General features: G+C 35.4%; 1 protein-coding gene across 2 annotated transcripts in view; it reads left to right on the forward strand.

The window, feature by feature from the left end:
- Nucleotides 1-10,381: 10,381 nt before the first annotated feature.
- LOC126969424 (ecdysone oxidase-like) overlaps nucleotides 10,382-22,965 on the forward strand; it is a 492,930-nt gene continuing 480,346 nt past the window's right edge. The window contains exons 1-4 of one of the 2 annotated variants that reach the window (XM_050814831.1): nucleotides 10,382-10,505; nucleotides 11,899-12,029; nucleotides 12,340-12,470; nucleotides 14,946-16,858. In XM_050814831.1, the coding sequence (XP_050670788.1) occupies nucleotides 10,438-10,505; nucleotides 11,899-12,029; nucleotides 12,340-12,470; nucleotides 14,946-16,505 (1,890 nt within the window). In that variant the 5' untranslated portion in view covers nucleotides 10,382-10,437 and the 3' untranslated portion in view covers nucleotides 16,506-16,858. The remainder of the gene's footprint in view (nucleotides 10,506-11,898; nucleotides 12,030-12,339; nucleotides 12,471-14,945; nucleotides 16,859-22,965) is intronic. The other variant, XM_050814832.1, reaches the window with a different exon arrangement.

Consider the following 22,965-nt stretch of genomic DNA (forward strand, 5'->3'; position numbering starts at 1 on the left):
ACACATGGAGTATTGCTGTCATCTCTGGTCTGGCGCACCCCAGTATCAGCTCGATCCATTTGACCGCGTGCAACGCAGAGCAGCGCGAATTGTCGGGGACCCAGTACTCTGTGAACGGCTGGATCACTTGGCGTTGCGTAGAGACGTCGCTTCATTGTGTGTCTTCTACCGCATTTATCACGGGGAGTGTTCCGAAGAGCTGTTTTACCTAATTCCTGCCGCCGAATTCCACCTTCGCACGACACGCCACAAGTTAGGATATCATCCTCACCATCTGGATGTGTGGCGGTCCTCCACACTGCGGTTTACAAGGAGCTTTCTTCCACGTACTACAAAGCTGTGGAATGAACTTCCTTGTGCGGTGTTTCCGGGACGATACGACATGGGTACCTTCAAAAAAAGCGCGCACACCTTAAAGGCCGGCAACGCTCCTGTGATTCCTCTGGTGTTGCAAGAGAGAATGGGCGGCGGTGATCACTTAACAACAGGTGACCCGTACGCTCGTTTGTCCTCCTATTCCATAAAAAAAAAAAAAGAGTTTATCTTTGAAGGTCCACAAATAACTAACGTAAGGAAATTATAATCTATAACATATATACATTAAAGAGTTCTCGGTGATTAATGCTGCAACAGCAGAAATGTTTTAGACAAGAAATCACAGCAATAGCAATAGATGGCAGGGGGTGCTGGATCTTATTTTATGTTGTTATGTATAGAACGTCATTGGTCCTACCATGTTTATTGTACCGCTGTGAAAAATAATCAAAAATATTTTATTTCGTAGGTCAATTGCATTACACTTGAAATATGTTACTTTTTCATTCAGCTTATTTGGAAGGCTGATTTCCTTTGAAGGAACGAGCAAGAAACTCTAAGGTTGCCCTTTTTAAAACAGAATGGTATTACAAGTTCTTATTTTCAATTAAATTTATAAATCATTTCAATTACAATAATATGCAAAGTAATGCTAAAATACTCAAACGTCAATTACTAAATGCCAAACGTGGACCTTTACAGAAAAAGTCAAGCAGATAATTGCTAACAATCAAAGAGCAATTGAAAGAAGTTTATTAAAAATTAGAAAGATAAACAAAGTAAAATGCACTCCACTTTGTCCTACTAATATCTTCCCTTTCTTGGCGTGCATCATACATACTACATCATACATCATACTTAATCATTTTATTGAGGTAAAACCTTTAGTTGCGAATGCAACGGGCAACTACTAGTATTTTATAAATCCCAACTTCAGTGAAGACATTGCCGTGACACCCACATGTGGCGAGTCACATGTGTGCTTCACGTCGCCGCACCCCAGCTGTCACTCATCGTCACGGCCTGTCAGGAACACAGTCGCCCGGATCGGTTGCTCTCCAAACGGCAAGCAAACTCGAGTTACTCAATTTGCCTTTTTCTTTGAACTTTTCGCTGGCGTGATTTTCATTGTGATTCACATTTTTTCGCTTTCAATAATTGATTCAACAAATAAGAACTCTCTGGTTGCCATCATTTGTTAAAATATTTTGGAATTTACGCGAAATCTACACTTCTGTGATGTAAAGATACGTTTTATCCACTGACACCAATTCTACGATTTTTGGAATTTTTGTCTGTCAATCTGTCTCTCCGTTTGTATGTCCTTCGTAAGATCTTGATAAAATTTGGGTGTTGTTAGACTAGTTTATCAAATGGATAGGATATATTATTATTATATGTATATTCTGACCGTGACTTTGTCCGCATTAGATTTGTATTCGCGGATCTTCCCAACACTACAAATCTCTGGACAAAATGTACTCTAAGTCCCTTTCTACCCAGGCTATGTATAAAATTTAACGACTGGCTATAAAAGCTAAAGAGCTACAAAGTATTATAAACTATTAATTTTAAATAATAGATTGGGGATAAAATTTTCTTCGCATTTTATATGAAAACTCTAAGGGTCTTACAAATAATCTTGGTATATAGTTATAACTGAGAACAAACCAAGAATATGCAAAATGTTGACTATATCGCTGACAACACTGTCAATCTATACTAATATTATAAAGCTTCAGTGTTTGTTTGTTCGTTTGTTTAAACGCGCTAATCTCTGGTACTACTGGTCCGATTTGAATGATTCTTTCAGTGTTGGGTAGTCCATTTATCGAGGAAGGCTATAGGCTATGTTTTTTTTTTCAAAATTAGGGATCCGTAATAAAATTGCTATTTTGTAACACAAGGTGTAAAATCGAAAACCGTGCGCTGCAAAAACTATTAACAAAATGATGTACAGGCTATAATATAGGCAATATTTTATTACTTATAAAACTATCGCGTGAATTATACTTTATATGGCAAAACAACGTTTGCCGGGTCAGCTAGTATAATCATAATTGTGAAGTTTTCCAAATGTCCTTGCAAATAAACGCGGGAAACGTGATACGTCATACAGTGCTAAGTTATAACTTTATGCCAATTTTATTTGTAAGGCCGTAAGACTTTTTTTCAATGTTTATATACATTTAAATACACATTATTATTATATTATGTGCCAATTTGTTCGACGCTGTTACAATTTTGGGGACTCAGATTAAAAATTGCGGCAAGTAAATCTGGCAATGCTCACTTTATGAAAACCTGACACTGCCTAAAGATTTCTAAAGAGACCAAAACAGAAGCTGCAAGGGCTGTGGCGAATGCATTAACATCTTCCAGAAAAACTCTCTTTTGCTGAGTGGCTAAATATGTGTGACTAGATCACCTCGCGTAAAGTTACCAGTTGGTCTATACTGTGCTATGTCTAGCCCAGATGATTGCGAAACTGAAGTCGCAGTGGGTAGGGCACATACCTTGACAGACAGATGGCCGTTGGGGCAGTAAAGTCCTCGAATGGCGATCACCGATCATCAAGATGGACCGACGATCTGTTCAAGATCGAAGGAATAGGTTGGATGAGGGCAGCGGACGGCCGATTGTCTTGGCGATCTTTGGGGGAGGCCTTTGTCCAGCAGTGGACGTCTTCCGGCTGAAATTATGATGATAATGAATAAGTGCGTTCATTATGCTGTGTAAATGTTGTTAATGAATATGTAAAAATAGAGACTAGAGAGTCATCAATGATATAGAAATTGTCAGGGAACAATAATTAACATACAATTACTATAGTGGTTTAGGTATGAAAACTGTTTGATTAAAATGTAAATTTGGTGATATTTAACTGAAATAGTACATTTAACTTCTTGTATAGTAAAATTTTAGAGGATAAAAGGTTCAAAAACTAGTTGAAATAAGGAATTCGTCATTTTCGGAGATAGAACCATGGAATTTAGGCACTTGATAAGAAATGGGAGGCTATTTTGCACAGGATGCCGGCTAGATTATAGGTTGGTACCCATATAATAGAAACAGGCGCCATTGACTACAACGGCCATTCTGCCGTTAAGCAGTAATGTTTAAGTATTACTGTGTTTTGGTTTGTAGGGCGTCGTAGCTAGTGAAATTACTGTGCAAATGAGACTTGACATGTTATTTCTCAAGGTGACGAGTGCAGTTGTAGTGCTGCTGAGAATTTTTGGTTTATTTAAGAAACCTGAGGGCACTGCATTGTGATGGGTAAGGCGTATTAATTACCATCAGCTGAACGTCCTACTCGTTTCATCCCGTCATAAAACAGTAGTTTATAACACATTAGTTCGAGCATTCTTTAAACTTAGAACTACATGGGGATGAAATACAGTGTTAAAGCTCGCAGGGACATGCTATAGAAGTCACTGTCCACAATGACAAGGGATATTATCTGTATCGTAGAAGAGCGCCGCGCCGGCAGCGAAAAGAGAAGTTTGTATGTGTATTATTTGCAAAGTATCCAATATCAATAATAAAAAAATGCTGCTCAAAGTAACTGTTCCGTGCGACGGTAAAAGTATTTAATATTTTTGATATTTCGGTAATAGGCAACTTAAATTTTAATTCTTACCTAACAAGGGTTGCAAGATGGCAATCGAATGCAATAATTACAGTACGATATATTTGATAGGTCTGAGAATCGGTTGCATCTGTTTTTTATAACCTTAGTTTTTTTTAATTACTTTATATGGCAATGCAACGTTTGCTGGGTCTGCAAGTATCTATTTTATAATAACGAATGATCCTTGAAATATTGAATTATACATTCCTATTTATAAAATGGTATTGTTAATATTGTTTGATGAATTTTTGGCAAGCGAATCTTATATTTTATTGTCGCTGCAAAAACAATAGAACACTTGTTATAATGAAACAATATTAATAACTTAGTTTTTGTGTTTATTCAGATGATTTGTTATTTTTGAAACATTTTTGCATGTTAGCATTTAAAATATTAATTTTACTGTTTCTAAATGGGCTCACAAAATATATTGCTGCGCATGAATATAATGTTTAAACTGAATTCAAATAAGCAATGCGCTTATTCAACAATTTTTTTCTAACGATTTTATGGTTGAAATTCATCAGCCTTTTCATTTTTTTATATTATTTTATTACACAGTATTTTAAAATTGCCATAAATATCAATAACCATTACTGAACACATTTGTAACAGTTTTTTTCACAATATTATCCCACAAAACTTGGGACGAGACGAGCAGGACGTTCAGCTGATGATTTGAGAGTTGAGGCATAAAATGTAAAGTCGCATTTGCCCAGTAATTTCATTGGCTACGGCGTCCTTTAGACCGAAACACAATAATGTTTACACATTACTGCTTCACGTCAGAAATAGGCACCGTTATGGTACCCATAAAGCAAGACAAGTCACTAGGAAAACTTACACCTTCACATACCCAGGCCTGCCCCGGCCACACATATTACACCTACACTGATATTATACCTACGGACATAAAAACGATACGTAGTATTTTTTGTTGTTAATATACTATTAAGTCCAATGAATTCTAATATAAAGTCGCCAAAAAGCACACTTTTTTATTGCACAGACAGGTAGGTTAATAGAAATATAAGGTAACACATAGTATATACATGTTTAATTATTTAGACTAAACATTTTTCTATATTATTTGCCGATTGCTGGTAGGCATATTCTGTAATTTTCACATTTGCTGCGTTGGCTGTATGGGTGTACCATTGCCATTCCTTGAATTAAAAATTAAACTACTCACCAGATAAGTATCATCATTATCAGCTGGAAGATATCCACTGCCGGACAAAGACCTCCTCCAAAGATCTCCATGACGATCGGTCTTGCGCTGCACTCATCCACTGTATGAACAATGACTTTGTTCTTGAAATACAGTGTAACATACGTTGTATTTCAAGAACAAACTATAATTTAAATCTCATTGAGACCAACATTATACTTGGGCATTTTAAATTGGGTCTTTCCTGAAAGTAAATACTCTCGCAGATGTCAGCGATTGTTTTTTTTTGTGCGCAGTTTGATTTTTAATTGCATCCGACATCGTATCACTGGGTTCGTGTTGCAACCTTGATATGTTAAATTAACAAATGAGTCTTGGGAAATACAGCTATTTGTGTTACTAGGTGGTACCCGCTTTGCCAATTACTTACCGATGTAACACATACATTTACATATTAGTTTGAATTTCTTACCAACAGATATATTCATCCATACTAAATACTCTTTTAAAAAGCAAATTATTTTAAGTATTTTGTAATAGAGTAGTTCACAACTTAGGACGTTCGCACATACACACAAAATCTTTGTCGTTTGTTTGTGTAGTTTTTTTTTTTATTTTGTTTTAGTCATAGTGTAATTAGAGCATTAAATGTTGTACCATAAATAGTGTGTACCTGGCCTGGCGGCCGACTGCCAATATTTCGCTGCCAAAATCGCAAATTTTTTTTGTAAATAATTTAATTTTTGTGTGCTTTTGTTTCAAAATAAAAAAAATATCTCTAATCGTCAATCGGCAGCGATCGTAAGTTTCTTTATAGAGACGGCTAAATGGACAACGAAAGAATCCTTCAAATACCCATGTTTAAGATTTTTTATTTAAGACGTTTTTTGGAAATAAAAGAGAAAAAAGGAACACCCCTAAGAGAAGTTCTTAGGTGCCAACTTGCGTCACATACAAGATGTGGGACCAAGACTCATATGTGACATTATGTCTAGGTCTGATGATTCTGTCCTAAAAAGTGCCACTGTTTGAGGGAGCATAGCAAAATACTCATCAATAGCTATCATCAAACTTTTCAGAACTTATTTTTAAAATCTTAACCCTGAACAGAATCGTCCATTTAGACCCCACAAAAATAAAAAAGCGTTATATCGAAACGTGTGTACAGGGGGAGGCTCCTTTGCGCCGGATGCCGGCTAGATTATCGGTACAACAACGGCGCTTATTTCTGCCGTGAAGCAGTAATGTGTAAGCATTACTGTGTTTAGGTCTGAAGGGTGCCGTAGCTAGTGAAATTACTGGGCAAATTAGACTTGACAACTTATTTCTCAAGGTGACGAGCGCTCAGAATTTTTGGGTTTTTCAATAATCCTGAGCGCAACTGCATTGTAATGGGCAGGGCGTAACAATTACCATCAGCTGAACGTCCTGCCTGTCTCGTCCCTTATTTTCATAAAAAAACATTACAGTTTTGCGCGCCCATGTAATCTCAGTTTGTTGGAATTAGCGGATCTTCATTTACAAAATGATTTTGTTACGTTTAGGAAAAATGGAGTGGAATCATATAGAACATGATATCAACAAACTTCTTTTACATTAAAATAACCCATACCTTTTGTATGATTTACAACCTTATGACGAAGAAAACATGAGCGACATTGAAAATCAAGCAACATGAAAATTTCATCGAACTGAATGATCGATATGAGGTATCGAATTAGAAAGTGGTAAAATAGTAGATTGTTAACCGTGGGTCGAAAGAATCAATTCCCGGGGTATTTATATATGGCTATAGTCCGAGTAGGAATTTATTCTTTTACCCGTGTTAAACACTCTATTTTTCATTTCGAATATGAGAAAAATAAAACTAGTTGTTTATCTAAGCACAGATTAGAACCCCGCCAATAAATATCGAGTTTTTAAATTTTAAATATGGAACTCACCGCGCAATTGTTGCGGCTTATTCCACTCATAGAAGTTTGCGCTTAGTTCACACTGGCTGTTTAGAAAGTCACATGGTCGCAGATTTTTTTTTTAACTGGTTTTTTTACATAGAACTCTTCACAGCTGACAGCAGTACTTTTTTTTTAAATTCATTCCGGCCCTTAGGTGGGAAGTAATTTTTATGAGTTTTTCCCTCTCAATGGAGGGAAGCAGCATTTTCCACCCAATAATAAAAGCAAAACAATATTACTTTCTGAGTATGAGAAATGAAAAATATATTTCTGTCTACTGTAGTACTTAGTTATCACTTGCACTTTCAAAATTCACAATACTTTATGGAAGGCATTTAATAGTGGAAAACTTATGAAACGTAATAACTTCATAAAATTTTATAGATAGTACAACAAGTTATTATTTCAATTTCAATCGTTCTGAAGAAAACAATTGAAAATTGCCTATTGCCAGCTTTTGATGAACCGCAAAATAATATTCAGAACGTAAATGAAATTTAACTCAAATTTAATGAAGAAAAAGAGAAAGATTTTATATAAAAAGTAATGTAAAAATGTTTTAAAGATGACCAAACTCAATTGCAAATGTATGACAGATTCTACATTTTTACACGCTTTTTATTAGCTTCACCTGTATGTATGTTTGTAACTGACTTATTTAGTTTGTAAGCGATTTTGACCCACTGTAAACGGCCAAATTGTTATGTAGCAAGTACCTTGCGTAAAATGCACAAGTCTGATAAATGTATTTAACGATTTTAGAATAGACCGTAATTTTTTTTTGTTTTTAATTAACCTCACAAAGAATTTTTAAATTTGCAAACTAGGCAATAAAGTAATTAAAAAGATTTATTTAATTTTAATATGAATAATTACACCTGATTTATATTAAAAAAGTAAAGTTATATTAATGCCCCCATAACTCATTTTGATTATTACATGAATATAAAACCCATCATAAATAATTTTTAATATTTGGGAAATTAAATGGCAGCATGAGTACTAGTAAAATATAAAATTATGTGTTGATAAATAAAAAAAGCTTTATTTATTATCATGATTTCCCAAACCATCGCGGCGATGACGCGGCTCTTAAGTGGCACCCTGCACTCGGGGCACTTTCCAAATATCTGGAAGGAAGGCCTCGTCATTATGATCCCAAAGCCGGGAAAAAAAACCGCACTGGCATAAGGCTACCGACCCATCACTTTTCAGGCGGCTAAGTCGAGTTATTAAGTCTTTTGTGGGGCGATGTATATGTACAACACGATCCCAGAAAATGTTCAAAACAAAAGTAAAGGTTACCATAACATAAATGACTTTCTTAGCGATACCACAGATTGGGAATGGAGTGACTGCCCCCGGGCTATTAAATAATAAGATTAATTGTACAATATTACCTTGTAAATATATTTTTACGATAAAAAAAAAGCTGAAAACCTTGTAAATATATAAAAAACCTTGTAAATATATTTTTACGATAAAGAAAAAGCTGCTGAGTTTGTTGCGCCCATTCTTCTACGGTCTGAGGCATTCATTTTGGAATGGCGAGTAGTTTTTCACTTTCAATAGGTGACGTCACATCCTATTTTGAATAAAAATATTTGAATTTGACCCAGTCGAAGATTTATTTATATATTGGTAATTAACAGATGAAATGATTGATGGACGATGATGATAAATCAATAGCGTTACAGTAATTATATAAACAATATTATAAAACATAATTCTTAAGGCTATTATAGATTACTCATATTGTTAATATTATTTTACAATAGTTTTAGAACGAGCTGTATTACAGAATAACAGCAGCCTCGTGAGTCGTGTGTTTCTTATTCTCTGTGTGTATGTTTGTGTGTGGGTGTGAATGCATATGTATGTATTTAGTTGATAATAATATGTATAACAAATAAGTAAGGCACTGCTTTAGACTGGTGTAATTTCACGCTTCAATTTATCTTTTTCTAACAAGAAGATATCTAGAATATCATAGTTATTATTGTAATTATTTTGAATCCTACATATAGTCAAGTTTTTATAAAAGTTCGTTTTAGTACGTGGTGGAACCAGGAGTTTCGTATGACGTTTTTCTATATTGTGGTACAATACACGATAGGGCACTCAATAATTCTGAACAGTTTTAATTGCCTGATAATAGAGCATGTAGATACATTACACCTTGTTGGTTTCGGCGTAGTTTCAGTGGGTTTATATTAAACAATCTACATGCTTCATCATATAACGTCGGGGTCATCATACCCCATACCGGCTCAACATGTATGAGCACGTCACGAAGACCATCGCGTCAACAAACGCCGTGATAGCCTTACTTCGTCCAGTGCTCTCCTCAAGCCTCCCTCTGAGGGTGAAGGTCTTGGTGAACAAGACCCACTTACGCAGCCGACTCATATACGCCGCGCATGCACCCTGGACGAATTCATTCGTCGTCTCGCCGTGAACATGTACGCACGTACCGACGCGTCAGATATTCATCACCTGCGAGATCTGGCCGTCTGGAATGCATGGCCACTTGACGGCCTCCGCTACCCGTGCGATCTCATGCGGGACGAGGAAGAAGAGCGACGTGTTTGCGCCCGTGCCGGCTCATCCCGAGTCCTCCTCTTCTTTGGGGCTCATCGCCAGGGCCTGCACAAACCAGCGACAACTCACCGGACTTGACAACGGAGCTGAGAGAACAGGCGCTCCCTCAGCTCCAAAGAAGCCCTCAAAGGGGAGCATCTCTCCCCCAACAGAATTAACTACTTAAAATGAAGAAGAGGCAACCGCTCCCACCTCAATGACCCGCCCGTCTCCACATGTGGCGACGGGCGGGTCACTCGGTTTCACTCGTTTCAAGTCCCTTGGGACGAGAAGTCCCGAACAGAATCAAAAAAGCGCGTACAATGTTTTAAAGGACCGGCAACGTTCTTGTGATTCCTTTGGTATAGTAGGAAAATGTGGGCGGCAATGATCACTTTACAAGTCCAAGCGCTCTATTGCCCTCGTTTTTAAAAAAAAAACCTTGTTATGTAAAGACGGGGGCAATGAAAAAGACAATTAATTCAGTTTATACTTAATTATAATAAAATGTATTACAATAGTTTTAACGCCCCTTAATAATTTTCATAATAAAACATTTCGACTAAATGCTCATTTATCATATTAACTTATCCACTAAATTTTCTTGTAAGTATTATATTTAAATAAATTGTTGAATAAATACACATGGCGTGTGGAATGCTCTTAATCTTAACCATAATGTATTTAAATATTACTTAGAGCTATAAATAGTCAGTCATTTTGAATTTACCTCGATCGAATTACTTCCTGCCGAATTCAATTACTTATATGTAGCTCTAAAGATGACTCTTTACAAGTTTTTATTATTTTGTGGTATATTCATGGTACAATCTTACCATGCAATGTGTTGGTAAGTAAATTTTATTAGTCTTAATTTAAAATAAGAAATTTATTTTCTTGTATTATATTATATTCTCAGGATGTATAATTTTGAAGAAACTAAATGAAATAGACCAGGATCGATAATTTTTCACCAAAACAAAATAGTAAAATGAAACCTAATGAAAATGGACCCCCCCTTTTCCACTTCCCGACCTCGGATCGCCCGTAATTTATTTTTCCTTTCATTTTTGTTATATTCGCTTCCGTTTCCAATAGGTTTCATCCTACTATTATTATTTTTTTCACTTTTTATCATTTTCAAAGGCTTCAACACTGGTCTATAACACATGTGTCAGTCTACAATACATCCAGCTACACATAGAGTATTCCGTTCATCTCTGATCTATTTGTCATCAGTATAACTAGAAATGGCCATAAAATTGTTAAATTTAATAAGATTTTTACAATTTTTAACGCGTTTATTGTGTTCGAAACTTCTTATGTTCAAACGTGCTTCAAAGTATTGAATCAAAATAATGGAATGGAAAGTTAAAGAAAACTAAATTTCAGGGATTGCCTTCTCTGTCATTTTCAAGACTCTTCAAGGGCATATAAGTCCTATGTTCGTATATCGTATTATCGATAGATGTACGAATACATCCTTTGTCAAATACCATAAGATATTGGGGCGGCTACGTTTTGAAATCATAAAAAGACCTGTTCAACAGTTTGATGTCCTCTTCTTAAAAATAGATTTACCGCTGACTCAAAGCAAGTCATTACTCACCTCCATATCTTCTTATAAAAGCTTTAGGACCAAACTTTCGGGCGTGATGGTTCCAGGACCATTTCCATTACAAATTTCTCAAGAGCCTAGAGTTATTTTTATTCAATAGGAAAACCAAGTTTACCAGTGGGAAATTGTAAAACTGTAAATATTGATTTAAAAGAGAAACAATGAGTTCCTTGCCACTTCTTCTCAATGCAGCTCAACTTTTCCGAAGTAGTGTTATTTAGTAAAATTGTCTTTTAATATATTTAAGTGTTAACCAGTGGCAGGCTCCTTTGCACAGGATGCCGGCTAGATTATGCCGTGAAATGTGTAAACATTATTGTGTTTCGGTCTGAAGGGCGCCGTAATAGTGAAATTACTGGCAATTGAGACTTCATATCTTATGTCGCTATTTTTGAGGTTTTTCAAGAATCCTGAGCGGCACTGCATTGTAATGGGCAGGGCGTATCAATTACCATCAGCTAAACGTCCTGCTAGTCTCGTCCCTTATTTTCATAAAAAAAAACTTAGAAAACATGATTGTCGGCGCGCTCGCTCACTGTAAAGTAACCAGCAAATTTCTTTGCCTTCTTAAATTTCTTTCCATAAAATAGCAATTTTCTGATTATAACATTGTAAATAATTACAGCACTAATAATACAGACTGCCCTAACCCAACGACAGGCATGGCAGCTTCCATCTTCCATGATGCATTAAACTTTTTTCAAAAAGATGAATGCAACATTAACACTGATGTTAATCCCAAATCAGATGTAAATGGTAAGTTTAATATCGAGTTATATGAAATTCACATAATGGTGTAGATATTAACGTAAATAAACGAAGATAAAAATTTAATACAATCGGTTTGTTATTAATACGATTATTCTGTACAAATTGTATATTTCTTATGATACATTATTTCAGCCAATGAATAATTGTTTAAATTATTGCAGCAAAACCTCAAAAAAGTTAAGAAAAAGATTCTTATAAAAAAATAGCCACATTCACAACAATGTCATAATTGCATTACGTTATTGTAAAATTATCAAAAATTAACCTTTTAGTAACAGATGAGGTTTGTTTGCAGATCAAGATGAATTTGATTTTATAATTGTTGGTGCTGGAACAGCTGGGTGTGTTGTAGCAAGACGTCTTGTAGACCAAAATTATAACGTATTGCTCCTTGAAGCTGGACCAGAGCCACCCGTAGAAGCAAAGGTGATTTTTATGATCCACTATAGAAAAAAAATGCATATTTTGTGAATGAATTAACAGATTTTACTTCATATTTTGGTAATATTTAACAAAGTTTTATGTAAATGTTTTAATAAAACTCTACTACGAACAACTTACGAACCAATCTACCAATTTTGACCGGTTTGGTGTCGATCGACGTGGTTTGAGTTTGATGCACTTAATGCTGAATAGTTTTTAGAGTCAATCGTACCGATTAGGCGTTTAATAGTTATTAAAAAAAAACTGTTTTGAGATTTCCTTGAACCTACCGCTCCGTGTCGGTCCGAATTGTATTCAAAATCTAAGATTAGTTAAGCCCTTTCGAATGGTACCAACCTCCATGAAATCGGTCGAGCAGTTCAAAAGCTATAAGAGGTTTACACACACATACATACAGACGTACGGACACTATCGCGGGAATAGTCAGGGAAGCTTCCTAGGACCTTAATACGTCGAGATCTGACGGAAACTAGATTCACTAAAAACTGGGTAAAACCAATAACTTCCCGAATTATTGAAAATTTTCAATTTTCTTAGCGGGAACTTAAAAAACTGATATATTAATTGATATATATTTTGATTTATGTTTTTCACTATTATCATTTGTAATTATTGTAACAACCAGTCTTGACTCAAATACAATAAATACAGCTGTGTCCACTAATAATGGTAATTATAAGAAATAAATTCTAACGCTTTGAAAATACTGTCTGCCAGTTCAGGATAATCTCGAAAACTACTCCACCGATTTTCATGTTGTTTTCAGCTATGGATAGCGTGGTTCTCGAGGAAGGTTTTAGTATAAAATTTGATTTAGTTTGATACGGCAATTTTAGTATCTTGTAGTTTCGGTATATTAAAGGTTGCCCAAAAGTAAATAACGGCATTAAATATTATTTATTGCAGTATACTTAATATAGTTTCTTTACACCTCGAAATAATCTTTTACCTAATAATTTTCTATTTAATTTATAATAGTTTCATGTGAGTTTATGTTACGCAGTTACTATAATATGCACAAGGACAAAATTTTGTCATTAAAAACGTAGATTTAAATGTGAGTTGCTTTTCGTGCTCTAATAGCCTAAACACATGGTCGGATTTGCTACGGCCGGATAAACGGACGGACCGGTAGGCGCCTTGCATCAATTGGTCCGGCGTCTTACTCAGTACGGTCCGGGTGGTAATAATAATAATTTTGTGCGATGGATAATGTGACATACCATCGATTATTATACTAAACCGCGTCCGTTGGTTCCGCCGTAGCAAATCCAATCATATTGTGTTTAGGCTATAAAATATTTCGCTAATAAATTCTATGTGCATACAGAGAAGAGGTACTTTATAATTGGCTTCGGATTTACTCAGTCATTATTGAATACGGTCCACACTCTATAATATGCTCAATATCAAACACTAAAGCAATGTTACAGATTGAAGTCCATACTGATGAATTAACGGTCACAGATATTATGTAAAGTTCCAATAGTAAATATTTGGATATCATATAGGCAATTAGGCAGTGCCTACCTCGTTATGAACCTCAATAAATATAGCACTAGTGTTTAAATTAATTTACTACCCCTATGGTAGGCAGTATACAGATTGCATATACGAAGCAAGCAGCGTTTCATACAACTTATGTCGTACTGTCCGACTAAAGCGCAACTACTACTAGTTAGGTCTACTGTACCTACCTTGCTAGAAAACCAATGCCTGATTTGAAGTAAAAGGCATAAGGGTCAACAACTTTTAATTCGTTACATTTATATGATTTACTAGCTGACCCGGCAAACGTTGTTTTGCCATATAAAGTATAATTCACGAGATTTTCATCATTTTGTTCTATTGTCAATAGTTTTTGCAGCGCACGCAAAAATAGGTTTTCGATTTTACACTTTGTGTTACAAAATAGCAATTTTATTACGGATCCCTAATTTTGAAAAAAAAAAACATATCCTATAGCCTTCCTCGATAAATGGACTACCCAACACTGAAAGAATCATTCAAATCGGACCAGTAGTACCAGAGATTAGCGCGTTCAAACAAACAAACAAACACTGCAGCTTTATATATTAGTATAGATTTACAACAACAAATATTGTTGGTTATATTTTATGAAGGTGTTTGAAGTATGTAAAAGGGGCTATTTAATATAAATCTGATCCTCGAGCATGTGTACGTGCAAGAGCTTATATTTAAATTATATAATGTATTTTTAATAAATCTATAAAATTAAAAATAAATTAAATTAATTTCTATTGCCATTGATGTCCACTATCAATAATAGCTGTAACTATCAATAAATTAATGTCTACAAAGAGTACATAAATTAAATAACATTAAGATATCGATAAACGCTTATTATCGATATTTTTCACTTACGATACATTGAAACACCAAAATCAGTATAAATACCTTGCTGAGATATTTATTTACTGAAACGTTTCATTTCAGATTCCTAATTTGGATAAATCCATGTATATGACAAAATATGATTGGCAGTATTACACTGTTGACAATGGCCTAACAAGTCAAGCACTAGTAGGTGGAAGTACTTACTGGCCACGTGGAAAAATGCTTGGTGGCAGCCATCAAATAAACTTGATGTTTTATTACAAGGGAGTAGCACATGACTATGAATCTTGGGAAGATCTTGGTAACAACAATTGGAGTGAAGAAATTATCAATAAGTTTTTTAAAAAAGCAGAGAGCTTACAGAGTGAAAAACTATTAAATAATGATGAAATAAAAAATAGTTATGGCCATGATGGTCTTCAAGTCATAAATACAGTAAATTTTACATCCAGTAATATTATTGACAAAATACTCGAGTCATTTCAAGAAATGGGAATAGAAAATAAAGAAGACTTAAATACTGCAAATTTAAGCGGTTCGGGTAGAGGTACAGTGACTGCTGCAAATGGAATGAGAACAACAACATACGCCATGTATGTGGAGCCAATAATATCAAGACAAAATTTGAAAGTGATAAATCAAGCATACGTGACAAAGATATTAATTGATGATGATTTGAAAACTTATGGTGTTGAAGTTGATATTGATGGAAAAAATATGACTTTTAATGCTAAATTTGAAGTTATTTTAAGTGCGGGTGCAATAAATACACCACATTTGCTAATGCTTTCAGGTGTAGGTGACAAAAAACATTTAGAGTCAAATAATATTGAATGTAAAGTCCACCTGCCAGCAGTCGGTCAAAACTTACAGGACCATGCGGCGGTTTCGATCCCTATTATGCTGGATCCACAAAACTCCACATCAGAAAGAGACGCTAACTTTGATGTCATTAAATACTTATACAACCGTACTGGATACCTAGCACAGTTAAGCGTTACAGATATAAGTGCGTTTTATTCAAAAACTCAAAATCTCTCGTACCCAGAATTTCAAAACTTGCTTGCTATATTTAACACTCCATCGGAACTTGAAATGTTTCTCAACGTTTTAAAATATAAAGAAAGGGTGATAAATTCATTAAAACAGCAGGCTCAAAATCATTCAACTTACGTATTTGAAGTAGCTTTACTTCATCCTCTGTCCCGCGGATCAATCGTATTAAATTCTTCAAATCCTTATGAGTACCCTTTAATCGACTCTAATTATTTTGGAGAATTGAAAGATTTGGAGCTAATTACTGAAGGGATTCAAATATTAACCAAAATAATAGATACGGACTATTTCAAGTCTAATAATGCATTTATAGCAAGGTTGGAATGGCCTGATTGTGATCAATTTGAATTAAATAGTGGAGATTATTGGAAATGTGTAGCAAAGAATACAGTTACTACATTATATCATCCTGCTGGTACTGCAAGTATGGGCCCCGACCCAAAACAATTTGTGGTTGATGATCGACTACGAGTTCATTTTATGAAAAACTTAAGAATAATAGATGCAAGTATAATACCAAATATCACCAGCTGTAATACAAATGGACCCACTTTAATGATTGCTGAAAGAGGCTCTGCTCTGGTAATAGAAGATCACTCGTAATATCAGAATAGATGATTTTTTTTATACAAAACAAATCTTATCAATTACATTTACAATACAATAGATATATTAAATTAAAACTACTAGCCACCAGAGTCATTCCGGCAGGAAATATATATTATGAATATATTAAAATTTAATTTAATTTCTCTACTTTTCCCTATTTTAATTAAATGTACTCATTTTAAATTAATTAAAAACCACCCATGGAACTCCTAACATCATAATAATCTAAAATAACCTCTTAAGTACTACAACTTTAAAAAAGCCAATTATAATAATATAATTGATCAGAAACACATAATCGGTTATAGCAGTTGGTGTGACAGAGGACAATATGTAAATTATTTTAGGTCAAATAAAAGACAATAAAACATCCTGATGTTGGTAGTTTACGGTGGTGGTAGTTTACGCACTAGATCCGGCTTCCGTCATCCGATTACTTTCCTTTAATCGTAGACATAGTTCTACGACTACTTCGGACCGTGTTTTCATGGATACGGTTCGGACTCTGATCGGACGTAGTGAGAAAGCGCTCTGAAACCCACGCGAGGAAGACGAAATTTTAATTAAGGATTTAATCATTAATAACTTTTATGAATCATATTATTGTGTTATTATATAGAGTTAATTGTATTAAGACTTTATAGCTCGTGTTTTAAATAAATAACGTGTATTTATTTTGCGTTACCTTATTAAAGTATTCGTTGGTAAGAACCAATGTTATTATCATCATTATAAAAAACGATGTTATTAGTGAGATTTGTATTCAAAATATAATATTATGTTTTTACATTTTAGTGTTTCGATGCAAAAATACACAATTAATTTGTGTCATTTAAGCAATCTGCTTAAGGCGAGGTTTTCCCAACACTTTAGGTAAAAATTGTGCGAACGTTAGATTCGATAGGTACGCATGGACAAGGGCGTCGGGCATGGCTGAGAACGAACCGAGCGATGCGGGTCAACGACCGCCGACCCAGAATGAACCGCGTAATATTTTTTAAAACTTACAGTTGTGCTAGAGTACGGAATTACTGTGATAATATTTTTTATGCATTTTTGAAGTAAATCTTTTTTATCGACGTAGGAGAGAAGGTGCAGAGAACTAATTTGGGATCATTTTTGAAATCCAAGATGGCCGCCGCGCAAAATTATGATTTCAACAATATGAGTATCGTATCCGAGGTTCTCGAGGGTGCAGAGAACGAATTTGGGATCATTTTTGAAATCCAAGATGGCCGCCGCGATATCACGATATCCATATTGCTGAAATCATAATTTTGTGCGGCGGCCATTTTGGATTTCAAATATGATCACACAATCGTTCTCTGCACCCTCGATAACCTCGGACACGATATCTATATTGCTGACCCCATAATTTTGTGCGGCGGCCATCTTGGATTTCAAATATAATTACACAATCGTTATCTGCACCCTCGAGAACCTCGGACACGATATCCATATTGCTGAAATCATAATTTTGTGCGGCGGCCATCTTGGATTTCAAACATGATCACACAATCGTTCTCTGCACCCTCGAGAACCTCGGACACGATATCCATATTGCTGAAATCATAATTTTGTGCGGCGGCCATCTTGGATTTCAAACATGATCACACAATCGTTCTCTGCACCCTCGAGAACCTCGGACACGATATCCATATTGCTGAAATCATAATTTTGTGCGGCGGCCATCTTGGATTTCAAACATGATCACACAATCGTTCTCTGCACCCTCGAGAACCTCGGACACGATATCCATATTGCTGAAATCATAATTATGAGCGGCGGCCATCTTTGAATTCAAAAATGATCACAGAATCGTTCTCTGCACCCTCGAGAACCTCGGACACGATATCCATATTGCTAAAATCATAATTTTGTGCGGCGGCCATCTTGGATTTCAAAAATGATCACAAAATCGTTATCTGCACCCTCGAGAACCTCGGACACGATATCCATATTGCCGAAATCATAATTTTGTGCGGCGGTCATCTTGGATTTATCTAACTTCCCTAAAGTACATATATACAAAAATCCCGCGTGGCATAATATTCAAAATAATATTACGTAAATTTTATTTTAGTACTTTCCGACTTACATTTACCTATATTATATATTTTCAACAAATACGCTGTCGCATCATCATTATATTTTTACTATGATTCCCGCTTTGCACTTGTTTGCTAAAATCTTACGTAACGTGAGCCCGAGAGACACGAACACAGTACCTTCTTTGACAGTGGTCACGGGCGTACTGCTGGCTTGAGCGTGCATGGAACCAAGGCGTCGCGTTTGGTTTATTATGAAAAAAAATAATATAAAATAATTGATAAAGCGTATTGATAAATCCTACACTGAAAACTTATAAATACTAATAAACTATCGAATAAAATAAGTTTTGTGTTTATAGCTATCATAGTTTTATGATAGTATAAACAATTCAAATAAAAAAGACTATTTTTCAAAAAATAAATCTATCGAGATTTTTTTTCGTAATCGTGCTTTCGAAACAGCGATAATTTAGATAAAGAAATGAAGATAAACATGTCAAAAAATTGGAACCGTAGTATTTGTAGAAGTATTTTAAGTAGATTTTTAAAAATGTTACTTTTTAGGAATATAGCGCCTTAAGATTTGATTTATGTTGTCTCAAGCATTTCACTTGGAATACTCATAACTAGTTATGGTTCTAATGCCGTTATATACATACCTATTGCATCAACCACATATACTGAAAACGGCAGTTTAACTTCATTAACTATCAGAAATAAGACAAGCACTCTGTATCACTTCAATCTCAGAAGCGTCGTTAGCCTCCTGCAGTAATCACGTGGCCATCGTAAAACGTTTTACTGGAACACAATAAACTAACGGCATTTACTGCAAATAAATGAGTAGAGCAATCTTATTTCTTCGCTATTTTTGAATAATATCATTATAGAGTGCTATTAAATAATTTAAACAAAATCCAGATATTGTCTCGTTTAGCTAGAGAGGGTTTTGGCTTGTGTTGTGCTGTTAGCTTAGTTTTGACATTCAAAACTATTGCATTTCTCTCACGGGTAAGTCGCAATAATAAAATATCAGAAACATTTTCTTAATATTCTTCCACGGCTCTCGAACTTAAATTTCATTGATATTTTCCTTATGTTTTTAATGAAGGCGTTTCCTGAAAATTATTATCTTAGCTTAGTTTTGAGATTCAATGCCATTGCACTACTTTTACGGGTAAGTCGCAATATATATTGTCAGAAAAATTTGTTTAATATTCTGCCACGGTTCGCTTATTGTTTTAATAAAGGCGCTTCATGAAACTTATTTTCATAGCAGTTGTGAAAAATTACGATTAATATAAATATAAAAAAGAATTATAAAGGAATCAATTATGAGAAAAAAAATCAATTAAACCAGTGGGAGGCTTCACTGCACTAGATGCCTGCTATAGTGTGCAAGGAGTATTAATTGTGTTTTGGTTTGAAGGGTGTCGTAGTTAGTGAAATTATAATTGGGCTAATGCCACGTAACATCTTATGATTCAACTATCAAGATGACAAGCGGTAATAACATACAAGGTGTGTCATATTCTTAATATATATAAATTACATGTGACGTTGTTTGTCCGCGATGGACTCCTAAACTAATGACAATTACTTCATGGAGTGCAGTTTAGTGCAACTTGAGGGATAGAATAAAAGTGGCAGTTCGAAATTCAGATGGTACTTAAGCTAAAAGTAAATAATGTTTGCTATCGCCAAACTAATAAAAGGCATTTATTTTCTCAAAATTGATCGCTGTAGAATTCTTTTTGATGTAATTTCAAAATGGTGCTCTGAGAGAGAAGAACCGGCGCAAAAAACTCTCCCATATGATGGACAGGTCCTGTTCTTCAAGAAAACTCAGGCGTCGAGAACAGACATCCTCCCTGGCGTAAACGCACATGCCAGCCCGCGGTATAAAGGACCGGTCCAGATTATACCCCGGGTATGCGAGGTAAGATGAATTAGCCAGAGAGGATATCTGTGTCTCGGTTTAAAAGAGCAGGGCCCGCTTCGCCGTCTCCAGGTGAAAGTGGACGGTATTTAAATTTGAGCGAAGCCCCCTGATGTAAAAGTCCACAGCTAATGTGGTGGAGCCTCCTACTTTGTTTGCTCCGAGTCAGCACAGGTTTGTCCCCTCCCAGAATATGTGGGGCAGCCTGGGCATCCACTATTAGGTACAGGCCTTAATTGTGGACGCCCAGGGACGGATTCTCCAGGACTACAGCCTGTACCGTCCTGGATTAGTCTATTTCTAGACCGTTCATTTTTTAAACACAGTGCCATAGCTGCTATTTCACGCCGGTTTAGAGTGGGGGCACTCCCCTATTTCTCCGGAAGTGTCTGCCCAATTCAGTTGTGTCCGTGAGGACCCAACATGGCACTACCATTCCAAAAGTAATTTAATTTAAAAGGATTGTAACTCGATATCAATTTTACTTTATTAATATAAGAAACAAACTTTTCTCTCTAGTATCTCTTTAATTCCGCAGCCCAAAAAGTTATTAACAGAATTTTCGTCTGTTTGTCTGTTCGGAAAAACGCAAAAACTTCTAAATAGATTTGATTTAAATTTTGCATCAATTAACAAAATGCCGGTACAGAATATAGGCTATACCATCATATACCGGCAAATGCAGATATAGTATTTTTAAGGCTCATACCCTCCACGCGGATGACGTCGCGGGTCGCAACTAGTTTATAATAACAGGCGTTTTAATCCTTTGATTCTGTTTAAAACGATTACCTATTCAAATTTCGTACTCAAAGTTTATTTAATTAAAGGAATGCGTTAACAGAGTTTAATGAATGGACGTCGAGAGAATATAACCACAAAGTAAAGTAACCCTTTCAATAGGGATGGTTAAGTAGTGTGTTTTATCAGAAATTTAATTAACAGTAGCTATTAATATTGTGTTCGATTAGTTTTTAAAATAGATATTTTATATTAGTATGCGACTATACAGTATGCATCCGAGTAAGTCGATCGACTTACGGACGTTTTCAATAACCTATCTATCCTTAGTTTAACTTACTAGTGGTAGACAAATCTATCCTTTTACGCTTACTTACATTTCAATAACCTATCGACATAAAGCATTGGACTATAATTATATTGAACATAACTATGGATAGATAAGATCTTGTCATTAAACGGTGACAGCAATGAATCCGTGACTAGAGATACGATATTGAAAACGGCCATTAATGACTAAATCCATATCCCTCATTCGATTTCTTGTTTTTAGGAAATGCTATTCCCCTTTGAACTTATAATAGAATGAAGGTGAATAATGTAGGTATAGTTTTCAACAGATAGATTCGAATACTCTATACAAAGGCTAACAAAAAAGTTACAAAACGTAACAGTTCTTGCCGTACGCCATATTGATTGGAAATACATATTACAATACTTTAGTATTTGAATGCTATGTTTATATTTACTTAATGTGAAAAAGTGACAAGACGAAAATTTCGTTCACCTTATGCAAGTGATATACCCCACAGGTTATGCTGCTTCGCTCTGACCTTGAATTGTGCCCTCAAGGACAAACGAGGGTACGGGTGGGTTACCCGATGTTAGGTAATCACCACCCTCTCTTTTAATACTCCATGTGTGGCCGGACCTGCGCTTTGTACAATGCTAGAATGTGGGCCGGCTTGAAGTATTGCCGTGCTCTATTAATGACGCCCAGTTTCTATAAAGCCAATTTGGCTTTGCCCTCCAGATGGCCACGAAATTGGCAATTGCTCGAGATTTCGAGACCTAGTATTCCGATACTAGGCGAGGCTTTAAGGGAAGTGTTGTCGAAGAGTGGTGAAAAAATAACTAAACATTTTAACCTCCAGCTTGTGCTATAAGAAAACATAACATAAATATCTACTTTATCGTGCAGCACAGAGCAAGTATTAGAGGCATCCTAAAGCTGCCAATGTAAATTTTGTAATGATATTAAATCACCTTTTAACATGCTTTATATCCCATTCCTTTAATAATAATTTGCTTGATTTCGTAATAAATTGGTAAATAATTGCAATTTGAAATTTAGTTAGTTATAGTTGTTTAATTACATAAACAAATTAATTATACAAAGCTGTGGAATGAGCTTCCTTGTGCGGTGTTTCCGGGACGATACCATATGAATACCTACAAAAAAGCGCGTGCACCTTCCTTAAAGGCCGGCAACGCTCCTGTGATACCTAAGGTGTTGAACCAAACGAATGAGGCGGCGGTGATCACTTAACAACAAGTGACCCGTACGCTCGTTAGTCCTACTTTTCCATAAAAAAAATTACCAGGTCACAATACGTAAAATACTTACCTCATAATATTCTGATGACCGTTTGTGGCCATTATCATCAGTTTTAACTTCACCAAATGATACCTTTTAAAAGATAAAAAACAATAATTTATGCTA

This window comes from Leptidea sinapis, chromosome 18 (assembly GCF_905404315.1).
Source record: "Leptidea sinapis chromosome 18, ilLepSina1.1, whole genome shotgun sequence".
NCBI lineage: Eukaryota > Metazoa > Arthropoda > Insecta > Lepidoptera > Pieridae > Leptidea > Leptidea sinapis.